We start from the raw sequence: 13,839 nt of genomic DNA, 5'->3' as shown, positions 1-13,839 counted from the left end.
ACGTTAATTAATTTAATAACCAATGAAAAAAATACTCCATCTTATTTCTTTCTTAAAATATTTAATAACATGAGACGCCATTTTTCTTGAATATTATTGAAAATTACTGATGCGCCGCTTCGTGTCGTACTGACTCGAGAATGTATTTGTTTTTGAATTTTGTATTTGTAATGGGTACGACACCGTCGTGTTCCGTGCGTTCCATCTGCATATTATTGATTAATCTGTGCTTGCACAGTAAAAAGTTTTATTTTACACGCTCTTTACGAACTTCTTTCTTTTAAAGAACGATCTTTAAATATAATATTCTGCTTGAATCATAGTCTTATAGAGGGTCCGATTCCCAGTACGGGTCACTTCATTTTATATGCCACTCACAAATAACGTAGCTTTCTAGTGATAAGAGAATATTTCAAATCGGTTCTGTAGATCCAGAGATTACCTCCTACAACACCACAAACTTTACCTTTATAATATAGTTCTTAGAGGTCTTGTGTTTGATCCCCGGGTGGGCCAATTGAGTTATTCTTAATTGGTCCAGATCTGGCTGATGAGAGGCTTTGACTATAAGCTCTACCGACAAAAACGTACCACCAAGCGATATAGCGTTCCGGTACGTGTAGAAACCGAAGCGGCTGTGGATTTTTATCCTACTCCTAACAAGTTAGCCCGCTTCCATCTTAGATTGCATCATCACTTTGATTGATTGTAGTCAAGGGTTTATAGAGAAAATAAACCGCGTACAAACTGTCAGAGATATGAATAAAATACCTCTTCCGAGTAACCCCGATCTATCTCATATTGCAGTCAAGGGTTAACTTGCCCTTGAATAAATAAAAAAAAAAAAAACACTTACACTAGGCCACGATTCGTGATCCACATACGACACTGCATCCTCGATCGAATCGAAATCGATTTTTTCATTTTGCAATCCGTAACACAACAAACTGCACTCCAAACACAAAATCAAGACAATCACATTGTTAACAAGAACACACATTTTAGACACACATCTTTCATTATTACACTCGGAACATTATTGCTCACGGACACTTCACAGTGATATCATAAACATTTCTATGATTCAGGTAATAACAAATAATAATCAGTCAGTAATCTATATTTCAGTGATTAACACAATAACTCCTGAAACACTTAACTTTGTAACATTTAACCCAAAACGATGTACGCGAAAAATAAATTCGTGCGTTGATTAAAATGTCGAAAAAATAACTGAAGATATGATTCTTTCGCAATTTTTATTTATGACGTTGATAAACGAACGTCTACTCGTATATTCACTCGCGAAATTTATCTTTTTGACAATATTTTTCATTACGATTAGGTACGAGTAGGTATTTGTACGTATCTAAGTATTTGTTCTGTTGAAAAACGTACGCTTTATCTATGTTTTTATAGATTACTGTCTTTGTACGGTTTATTTATGTGAAAAAGTTATTGCAAATCTAATTTAGAAACTTTGTTTGCTAGTTTATAAGTTGTAGGCTGTAATCTTTGTATCCATCTATCTATCTATGAAATCATTTGTAAAGTTATAGCAATTGTTTTCTGTTAGTGTAGTCGGCTATATCAAAGTTATAGTCAAAATTCGTTTGTTTTAATTAGGCTTTGTTTACTGTGGTGTACAAATAAAGAGTATTAAATAAATTAAATAAAAATAAACACCTAAACTCAAAGATTTTATGCTATTAGATGTATCACTAATCCGTCGTAATAGGCCAACAAAAGTGGCTAATTGTCTTAAGAATTTCCTTTAGTCGCATAGTAAACAACGAAATATATTTAAACAAATAGTATCTAAATATATTTTTATCGAATGTAGAGTTACGTGTTTAGGAACTGTAAATTTATATACATAAATATTTATATTGGAATTAACCACAAAATTAAAAACAAAGTTTATTTCAATTAGGCTATTTTTTACATAATAATAATTAAATTAAAACTAAGAATTAACGGTGTATTAAATTAAGCACAAAATTGTGCATGATTGTATGCGATCAGTGGAGTAGCTAAATTCGGATCACATTTTGCGGTGATTTTGTAGGCACGTAATAGCCCAACCCTGTAGCCAAGTAGCATGACGATTCTCTTTCTAAAACGCTTCGAAAACTAGAAAAATATATGGGAATGACAGATCTTGATCACGTGACCAGCTGTCAATAGCAAATGTCATTCCCATACATTTTTCTACTTTTCGATCGTAGAAAGAGAATCAACTTGCTACTTGGCACAGGGGCAGGATCCGTGGAACAATTTTCCGCGAGTGGCTTCATCTTGATAAGACGCTCAACTTTTTTATGTACGAAAATTCTTGGTTCTGATAGCTAACTGGGTTACCAGGTAATGAAAATTCTGGGCGTCGGAACGAGATAACGTACCACGGAATTTGTAGGACATTGTGGCTGTTAAGTTGTATAATTAAGCAACAATAAAAAAAAATCTGGTTCAAAAAAAAGGTTGAGCGTCTCATCAAGATGAGGCTACTCACGGAAAATTGACTTGATACCTAGTAATCAATTGTAAAAATGTTCCACGGATCCAGGGCATATCTCTGGTATAAAATATTGTTGCCTAAACTCTCCAACTCCAATCGTAGTGACTGAAGTCTTATTTGCAACACCGTGCATTCGTCCGTCTTATTTGCAACACCGTGCATTCGTCCGTCTTATTTGCAACACCGTGCATTCGTCCGTCTTATTTGCAACACCGTGCATTCGTCCGTCTTATTTGCAACACCGTGCATTCGTCCGTCTTATTTGCAACACCGTGCATTCGTCCGTCTTATTTGCATTGCAAATAAGATAAAATGAATACAGGAAGGAAGTACCTCAGCGGGTTGTTATTTTCAAAATTTTGTGTTCAACAATGTAATCTTTTATCTTGTGTGTACGAACGTAAAAGTTAAGCTGACGACTATATCTTAAGGCTACTACTAACTAAACGACCTTGAAAATTATATGCACAAGAATCAGAATAGAGAGAATCTCTTTTTTGCAGTCTTTAGTTAACTTATCTTTTTCATGGTCGTAGATAGGTACACTGTTATTTTTACAAAATTGGTTTACTATTAGCATACTCTTAATTTATATACAATTTAAAAAAAAAACTGTCACCATCCCATCCCATTGCATCCTGTCAGGTATGCAAATTACCTTAAGGTGTTTTTCCTTGGCCGTCTGAGACACGGAAAATGCACATAACTGAAAAGTTGAAGGTGCACGCCCCTTAAAACTTCCGGAAACGAACGCAGCATATCCTCTGGGCTATCATGCTATTTAAATATTATTTACAAAAAACGTATTTAATTTACAAAAACATGGTTTTCATATATTTTTTATTCAAAGTCAAGTTAGCGCTTGACTACGATCTCACCTGCTAAGTGACAATGCAAATCGATTTATGAAAGGGGGAAGAGGCACAAGTATGTTCTACCCAGGGGCGTAGCTAGCAGCGTATCACCCGTATCAATGATACGTGGCCCGGGACTACAGGGCCCCCTATGTGTAAAGGAAAAATTTGTAAAATTTAATCCACAATCTCACATAATTCCTTGATTATGCGTGTGCCCAAAAATTGGAAACATCCTACATACTCGTATACATCGTTATTATGCTTTTATCGCGTATATTTTCCTGTTACGCGCGCCTGTATTTTGAGCGAAAAATATACTGCACTAGTAACCAAAAGTAAATTTTGTAAGAATCTAGAGTTGGCACTTAGGTCTAGAATTGGCAGTCTTTAGGTTATAACCTGTTATTTCACTGAACCAATTCATGTTTAAGTTAAAGATAAAATCGTGTTGTTATTTTAACATTCTCCGTGATTTGACCAACTCTCTTAGGGAATTTACTAAATCCGTGTTTTTATCATATCCCTGCGACTTATATACTTTACAAAGACTTGTTATACGTTTGCATTCTAAATCTATACAATGTTAGAACACTTCGGTTGAGCCATGTGTATTTTCTTAACTATTCACTGAATAAGCGTCAGAAAGTATACGCGACGAGTACGCAGAAATCGTGTATATTTTCCAAAACTTCATTTTGTTTTACGTTCTGAAACCATACAGTGCTAGAACACTACGAGTGCGTACTGCAGGCCTTGTATACATTCAAAATACGCCCCTGTCTATGACGTAGGCCTAATTATCTTAGTCTATTATTAGGTAAACGTACCTTTATTACCAACATCCGTTGGATACAGTTTTATTCTAGCGTCTATAGCCTGTAGAGTGAATGGCTTTAGATATGATAAATGGATTTGATAAATTAGATAAGTGTGTATTTTTATTAAGTATGTTGTTCTACCTTTATGTAATAAAGTCGTGATAACCTAGTAGATATGATCTGCCTTCGATTAGGGCATAGGTTTGAATCCGGTCCGGGGCATGCATCTCCAACTTTTCAGTTATGTGCATTTTAAGAAATTATACATCACCTCTCAAACGGCGAAGGAATACTCTACCTATGTGTGTGAAGTCTGCCAATCTGTATTGGTGGACTATTAGCCTAACACCTCTCATTCTGAGAGGAGACTCGTGCTCACCAGTGAGCCGAATAGGTATTAGGTGTTAATGATGATGATGTAATAAAGGCTTGGACCGGTGGAATAAGGTTAAGACCTCAAGTAATCGATATAAGTGAATACTGAATAATGGCCGGACTCAAAGCCGAGAGGTCCTTGGTTCGATCCCCTGGCAGAATACTATCGTATTATATCTATTCCTAGCACTAGGTTGTTATATTTAATAAAATAGAATAAAATTCCTGGAATGGATTACTTAGGTAATTTTATATTTATTATTATTTTCGAACAAAACCAATGTTATAGTGAATTATGAAAGACTATAGTCTTCTTTATTACTATCTATTACGTAGGTGATATTTTAGTGAAAAGCCTAGAAAATCCAATTTTCGCATGTTCACGATGATCTAGTGGATTACGGTGGGTTTTATGATTTATTGGCCATTACATTTTATATGATTGTAATAGTGTTTCAGGTACTGTAGCCTGTGCTGCTTCGGGTCATGAGTTCGAGTCCTGAGTCGGGCAAGAAATTTTCAGTAACGGAGTTGGAAAGTTAGTGGTGTTAAGCTCGGAAAGCACCTTAGGTCATAATAGAATCAATACTTATTTATAAAATATAAGTTTTCGACTATTATTACCACCATTAGATTAATGTAAATTATGACATAACTTGACTTTTCAAAAGTGCTTGTAAATTAACTACGAATTTGCATATTGCTTTTGTAGAATTTTGTAATTTCTGAAGTGAAACTCTATATTTTCATTTGATTTTTTCCGAGAAGCACCAGATTATGAGACATTGTCGACAAAATTTTACCAATTTTGGCTTTTACACTTACATTTTACCAATTTTTAAGCTCCATATTCATATTACAAGGAGAGAGGCCTGGCTTTATAGTAAGCCGTTAAAAATAGGTTGATAATTAATGAAAAGTTAAATAAAATCATGTGGAATTAACCAATGTTACATTAAATCACAGTTTCGAGAAGCGGCTAAATTAATATTAGACCAAGAGCCTGCCGTAGCGAGATACTCCTCATTAAAAGAAGGCAGAAAGTTTGACAGAATATTACTTACTACGGGAGAAATCATAATTATAACTTGGCAACTTCGTTAACAAGCACTTTTGAATGTCTAAGTTGACTATTTGTAAAGACTCTAATGTAGGTACGTAATCGTACTTACCCATATGTTGATTATGCAATTGTCAATCAAACTTAAATTAAACCAGTCTAAAATTGACATTATAAAATGACACCAACTTGAACACTGTAACGGTGCATTCATCCAACCAGAAATATATGAAAATTGGTCGGTCTCCTTTCATAAAACGAAAAAAAAAAAAATTTATTCGTGTTTAGTGTTACAAAGTACATCTTATGCTATACTACAAATTATGACTGTCTGTAACACAAAAGAGAGGTTTCATGTAGAATCATAAGGTCATTTGGTATCACGACGTCATGTGGTATCATGACGCCAGTCAAGTATGTCTGGCTATCGCAGGCTCTCAGTATACAGTATAAACCAAAAATATACTCACCGAAATATTTATTAGTTTAGCGCTTGTTCTATATTCAACGGTGGTATGCACTCTTTCCGTGTGTTTGGATGAGTCCACAATTGGATCGCTGATCCAACTCGGCTCTGTATAGACATCTTCAGTTCCCAGTTTTTCTGTGGTAGTTCTTCCGTAGTATTCTCGTATCAGGGTGTTGACTCCGGTAAATGAGCTCTCTGACTTGGCAATCCTCGGTACAGTCAGCATTATAACACACCACAAAGAGTTCCAATGTGAAATGTCCATTATGTATGACGTTGTATGAATAAAGTTCGTTGCACATTCACATTTTTATAACAATCACTGCATTTATATTGCATTTCTTTAAATATTGGAGTTCTGATGGATATATATTTTGATAATCTATACTATTATTATAAAGCTGAAGAGTTTTTTTGGTTGAACTCGCTAATCTCAGGAACTACTGGTCAGATTTGAAAAATTCTTTCAGTGTTAGATAGCCCATTTATCGAGGAAGTCTATAGGGTATATATTATCCCCGTATTCCTACGGAAACGGGAACAAACAACAACAAGTGTCAGTTAGTATGATTATACTTAAAATAAGTAAAAATCGTAGTTTATACAATAAACTCCGCCTATAGTTAAAGTCGATTAACACTTTATTGGCCAGTGCAAACCTACGTCCTACGAATCAAAGGCTGAGGTAATTTCCATTGAGCTATCACGGCTCTAAATAAAACTTATTAAAGGCGAATATTTTAATATTGAAGCGAATTCACATCCCTGTACGAAGTTCGCTCTGTCAAGTGCAAGTCCAACGTGCCAACTTCAGCTGTAAAGCCATAAGACGGCCTCCGTGGCACAGCGGTATGCGCGGTGGATTTACATGACGGAGTTCCTAGGTTCGATCCCCGGCTGGGCCGATTGAGGTTTTCTTAATTGGTCCAGGTCTGGCTGGCGGGAGACTTCGGTCGTGGCTAGTACCACCCTACCGCCAAGCGATTTAACGTTACGGTGCGCTGTGGTATAGAAACTGAGAGTGTGAAATGTGAATAAATCCTCCTAACAAGGCCCGCTTCCATCTTAGATTGCATCATCACTTTCCATCAGGTGAGATTGTAGCCAAGGGCTAACTTGTGATGAATAAAAAAAAAATAAGAATATCACTTCAAAAACCAAACAAAAGTCGAATTCCACGCGGACGAAGTAGGCGTGAGCCGTCAGCATAGCAATCAATATAATTTGGGCCATTCCCTAATCTTGAGTGACACTGCGGATGTTTGGCCACCTGTCTATCATGACTGCTTGCGTCATTACAGCGGTTCCAGCTAATACCTTGTATACTCCGCATCAAATGGCAATAAAGTACATTGAACCTTCGTTAGTCGTTAAAAGCAAAGGAGTGCAACTCTAATTTTACCAATTTTGAATTTAATAAATAAAAATTCGGTCCACCTCGTGGGGGGGGGGGGGGGCACTAGGTGGACCGAAGACATCAAGCGGGTTGCAGGGAGCCGCTGGATGCTGGCGGCTCGAGACCGTTTGGTTTGGAAGTCCATGCAAGAGGCCTATGTCCAGCAGTGGACGTCCATCGGTTGACAATGATGATGATGATGATGATGAAATAAAAATTCAATATTAATACGAGTATTTATTACAATAGGGATGGGATGGGGAGGGATGACAATTTTTAAAATTGTATATAAATTAGGAGTATGCTAATAGTGAAGCAATTTTGTAAAAGTAACAGGGTATCTGCGATCATTACTTTCGAAGCTACAGGGATTTAAAGGGTCAGATTTAATGACGTCGTAGGTCATAATGATCGATAAATTTGTATGGACGTTCAAACAAAATTACTAATATCTTTGCTATTGGTGCGTTTATGTTTATGTTCACATATTGAAAAATGTCACATTTAAAGTAAGGAAGCTAAAACTGTATGAATTTTCATCTAATTACGATAAAAGATTTTTAATAGATTTTGAAATTTTATAATCTTATTTATTTTGCAAATATCCAGACAATTTTTGCTTTTTATGTATAAATTAGTTAACATTGACCTTATTTACCTGAATGTACCTATCATAAAAATCAATATATTCAAACCTAGTCATCATCCCCATTATACATATTATACTAGAAGTTAGAACACACTGGACTTGTTTATTTGACTATATAAGATGTGTATAAAATAAATTATAGTAATCGATTTGGTGACTGCCTCGTTGGTCTAGTGGTTAATCGATCACGAGGTCCGGGGTTCAAGGCTTGGGTCGGGCTATGTTATACTGAGCATTTCTTTCCTATATTAAATGTTATTATTTTATAAGGAGGGAAAGATTCAGGGGTAGGATCCGTGATAGCCCAGTGGATATGACCTCTGCGAACAACTTTTGAGTTAAGTGCATTATAAGAAATCAACCCCTCACATTCTGAGAGGACACTCGTGCTCAGCAGTGAGACGATAGGTTAACATTTAATAATGATCGTTAAAAGAATTTAACATTATCACTCTAAGCCTGCCACCCCGCATAAACAGCGTGGTGGGTTATGGTGTGAAAACTACATAACTTAAAGTTTCCTTTTTTTTATTAGTAAAATTCCTTTAGAACTAGATATTTTACACACACTCGTAAATTCATCATCATCTAACATTGTGTTTTCAACGAAATAACCTTAACTGCATAATTTTACATTATGTGTGCAATATGTAATTTGGTGGTTACAAATGGTTTTGGATCTCAGATTCTGGAAAAGTTAGGAGCCTGATATTTAGGTAAATGATATTTCAAAGTGTTAGCTTCGTTATGACTATACAAAATACACAATTTGTAAAACTTTTCTCGATAGTTTATTTTTTTGAAAAATACATGTTTTGCTAACATTTTGCTTTCAATCTCAGGAAAAGCAAACTTATTTTCTTAAATTTTTATTTTGTATAGAAAATTAGGTATATATCTTGACATGGCCATTTTGTTTTTCGCTATGTTGTTTAATTTACTTGCAATTAGGTAAAAATGGTTTATAATTTGCGTCGCGCGTCAATCGCACCGTGCTTTTCACTTACGTGAAAGTCATAATTCGGCGTCTCGTTTGCGCTTCGAATTTTATCCATATCATACCGACGCGCTGCGCGCTCTTAAGTGTTATTTTTTTTTGGTTCTACGATAATCTAACATGATTATTTCAACGAAATTACGTAAATACTAGTTTTTTGTTAAAATAACGTTACTACGTGCTGCTACTACTACTATACTAATGGTACTTTACGTAAAATTACGATAATTGTATAATTTCGTTGAAAACAATGTTAGATGATTGCAAAAACGAAAATACGATGAAAAACGATGTAGTGACTGATTACTTGATTGGTACACCGAGTTACATAATAACTTTTTTTAAACACTGTGTAATTTCGTAGAAAACACAATGTTAGATGATTGCAAAAACGAAAATACGATGAAAAACGATGTAGTGACTGATTACTTGAATAGTACACCGATTTACATTATAACCCTGCTGATAGGGGGTCGACCAACACTGCGCTTTCGCTGCGGGGTCGCCACTCCAGCACCTTGATTTTTTAAACATTGTTTATTTTACAAATTATCCAAAAATTCACGGATGAAATACGAAGACATAAAATGAAACTTGTCGAGCGGTGCCTATAATTATATTGACTTTGTCGGATCCCTTTCCAAAGGATCTTTCGTAATTTGATTTATATACAACGGGTTGATTTCTGTCTTGTGTCAGTTCCAACGCGATCTTAATTCAATAATTGATTAATATACTCATTTTATTAGTAGTCAGGATTTGGGCAGGATAACTTGACTTTACCGATTTAATATACTATGTAAGTAGCAGTGGCGAAGGATGGAATTTTGACGAAGTTATGCCGTCCCAAAGAAATGGAAATTCATACCGCTTGATAGAAAGAAACTCCGGCTCCTCATACATCCATACATTTATATTCATTACAATAATTACAATCTAATACGAATTCTGTACATTTTGTACATTCTGTACATTAAAGATATTTTGAACATTTTTGTTGGGGGGCAATATATAATCGATACTGAAGTTAATTTTTTTTTCTTCGATTTTTTGTCTGTCTGCCTGTCTGTATGTCCGTGTTTTTTGGTTATTCAAGCATCACGCTGGAACTACTGAATGAATTCAAATTAAACTTGGCACAGTTTAAGACTATAATATGGAAAAGGTTATAAGATACTTTTTATTGCGAAAATAAAATCAGAAGGGGGTGACATAGGGTTTGAAAGTTTGTATGGAAAGTTTTAAAGATTTGTTCATAAATCATAAAAAATACAAAATATAATGTAATTAAAAAAAAATTCAACTCCTAAAGTGGTGAAATAGGGCTTGAAAGTTTACATTGATTTCCACGCGGACGAAGTCGCGGGCATCCGCTATTAATGAATATGTATGTATGTATGTATTTTTTAAAGGCAACCCAACGGGAATCGGCCTGAATTGACTCTTCGCCGCTGGTAAGTGACTTAGTCAATATTAGTCAATTGCTCAGTCAATATTATGAAGTCCAACAGTATCAATCGTTGCTATCAGTAGGAACCTATAGTGACGTTACACGAGTTATCTATCGATATCTAAAGTCAACTAAATCCTAAAAACATACCTAATCTGGGCTAAAAAGACAAATTTACGTATTAGTGTAGCTTTTTTCCTTGTTTTTATTAATATTACAATTTAATAATTAGTAATTACACCGTGATAGTGATTTGTAGCATTCAATTTCAATATACTGTTGAAGAAATGTAGATCTAACAAACAAAATTTTCATTAAATAACTCTGTGAAAATTAGTTTCGACAGATCCAATTGCGTCTAGCCTATACGAACTTGTCTATGTTATTGAGTTCCAAACTTAAAAATAAAAATAAAATGCTTTTAGTTTGTGAAAAAGCTTATGACATTCTTATTTCAGACAAATAAATCTTGAAAAATGCAACAAGTGTAATGAAATAAATGTTGATATTTTACTTATTCCATAAAATACTACATTTAATTTAAGCGTATTATATTACTTTATAGCTAAATTTGAAAAATACTATATTTTTTTCAAATATATTGGCAGCTCTACGCCCTAACGCTCCCACCGAGGCACAAGGGTGTAAACACTATCAACTCACCTGTTCTGGGTTATGAATTTTTACTTTTAATAGTAAATCTCAATAATATTTCAACCGAAACAGTACCTATCCTCGTGATCCGAGGCCATATAAACCACTAGACCACCGAAGCAGATACCTCAAACTCGATAGATAACATTTTTTATACCAAAACTATCATATTAAGTCTATATACAATCATATTAAGTATCCTATAGTCGAAACGAAATCTACTCAAAAATCAAACATATTCTGAAACTGTATTTTATTAACACCAGGACAAACTTAATTAATACCATTTTTATACCAAAATATATTAGTCGGAACGAACTCTATTAAAAAAAAAATTTTTTAAACTGTGATTATTAACACCACGTAAAACTCAATAGATACCATTTATACCAAAATAATATAACATATCTACATAATACACTACCTACCTATTTATTAATCGGACAAACTTTACTAAAAAATTAAAAATATTTTGAAACTGTATTCTAAACACTCCACGTCACTCTTGATACCATAATTTTTCATACCAAATCATCATATAACCTACCTACGTATAAATCGAAAGGAATTCTAATAGGAAATAGAAATATATCTATTAAAACTGTTTTATTTAATACCAATTTATAGTGCCAGAATAAATTGTATATAAAAATTTCAACACAGCACTGTGAAACCACTTTACTTTGTTTATTTATTTGTGCAAACAAATTGACAATGTGTCAAAATTCAAAATAGATCGCGCGTGGCATATTCCGCGTCGTTTCCCGCCCAGCGTCGACGGGCGTCCTGTTGGGCGGGCGGCTACGCGGCCACTGAGGTACGGAGGCTAGCTGGCCCCTTGTTATGTCCTGGGACATTACTCTTTGCTCTATATGTATGTCTAATTGTCTATACATCTATAATAATCGAATAAATAAATATTATCTACAAGTAGGTATTATACTTATGTTATAATGAGGTAAGATTTGATTGTTTGATAGTTCGCATTAAATGGGCTCTGAAACTACTGAACCGATTTGAAAAATTCTTTCACTGTTTGGAAGCAACACCATCCCCCAGTGATATAGGCTGTATTTAATCCCAGTATTCGTGCGAGAACGGGAACCACGCGGTGACTGGTAGTATTTCTTGTAATAGTAGTGCTAGAAAGTATCTAAAGTATCATAAAATCATGTAAAAACGGTAGATACAATTAGCAAAAAATTTAATTAAGATTAATTAAGAGAATACTAGTATAGGATTGCACTCGTGAAATTGTAACTTTATTATTGTATACTATATGATACCTATTACCTACTCATCCAAAGCAGGTACTTATTAAACGAATTTTCATGCGTGAATTTTTGTAATAAAGCTTTTTTATAATAGGTAGGTATCTAATTAAGTCCAAAATACCTATTTATTGTATGAAATTGATCATATTATGTAAACCTACTTAACAACTATTTATAAATAATCTCTTATTTTTTTAAAGGCAATCTAATGGCAATTGATTTATATTCTTCGTGCACATTTTTTTTGGATAAAAAGTAGCCTTCCATAAGCTCTCATTAACACCAATTATTTAAGCAACAGTGGCTTGCACAAGGTGTTTAAATATGCACAAATTGTGTTAAAAGAAAAAATCTTCTTCGTATTCCTCATAGATTCGTGATGAGTTAACAAGGTAGGTAGAGCATTTTTGCATCTATGAAGTGCTCGCCAATGTTTCGCAATCTAAACAAAAGTTAAAGTAATTAACAAACGATTTCACATTCTCTTATTTAGTATTATTAAATACTAGTGGACGCCCGCGACTTCGTCCGCGTGAAACTCGATGTAAACTTTCAAGTACCTCTACCCTACCCAAAAAGTATAAAAAAGGAAAAGTATCCTATGTCCTTCTCCTGGCTCTAAACTACCTCCCTGCCAATTTTCAGCTAAATCGGTTCAGCCGTTCTTGAGTTATAAGTGGAGTAACTAACACGACTTTCTTTTATATATATAGATTAAATGTCTGAGTACCTACTATTGTAATATTTTGTAAATAACTGCATAAAAATTACGAAAAAAAATTGAGGTGTATTAATTAGCACCTATTGATCTCAAAAATGATATAATACTAAAACACGCGTAATGCCAGCTACCATTTTATTCATCGGGAACGGCGATTTGTTAAGATATTCTAAACTTACCTATAGCCGAGAACGAAATTAAATTCGACTTTACAATTTACATAATATGTAATCCTGAAGGTTTCCTAGATTGTTTTCTTTCATGAATTACGCAAGTAGGTCACAGAATTTAATTTGGCCCCCTTTGAAGGCTCGGCATATATTTAATCGTCGCGAGCTTTTTCAATGGTTTGCTAATATTATTTCCTGTCCAATCTTTTACTGAGTAGAGCTGTATTTTACATTCATTTGACGGCCCCCGTGGCGCAGTGGTATGCGCGGTGGATTTACAAAACGGAGGTCCTGGGTTCAATCCCCGGCTGGGCTGATTGAGATTTTCTTAATTGGTCCAGGTCTGACTGGTGGGAGGCTTCGGCCGCGGTTAGTTACCACCCTACCGACAAAGACGTACCGCCAAGCGATTTAGCGTTCCGGTACGATGT

At 34.7% G+C, this 13,839-nt stretch overlaps 1 protein-coding gene across 1 annotated transcript in view; it reads right to left on the bottom strand.

Moving 5' to 3' along the window:
• LOC112048766 (proto-oncogene tyrosine-protein kinase receptor Ret-like) overlaps window positions 1–6,323 on the bottom strand; it is a 139,333-nt gene extending 133,010 nt beyond the window's left edge. The window contains exon 1 of the mRNA XM_052885553.1: window positions 6,099–6,323. Within this exon, the coding sequence (XP_052741513.1) occupies window positions 6,099–6,323 (225 nt within the window). The remainder of the gene's footprint in view (window positions 1–6,098) is intronic.
• Window positions 6,324–13,839: the final 7,516 nt, after the last annotated feature.

Source organism: Bicyclus anynana, chromosome 14, assembly GCF_947172395.1.
Source record: "Bicyclus anynana chromosome 14, ilBicAnyn1.1, whole genome shotgun sequence".
NCBI classification, from domain to species: Eukaryota; Metazoa; Arthropoda; class Insecta; order Lepidoptera; family Nymphalidae; genus Bicyclus; species Bicyclus anynana.
The sequence above is the reverse complement of the archived record's forward strand: the minus strand, read 5'-3'. Positions and strand labels throughout refer to the sequence as shown.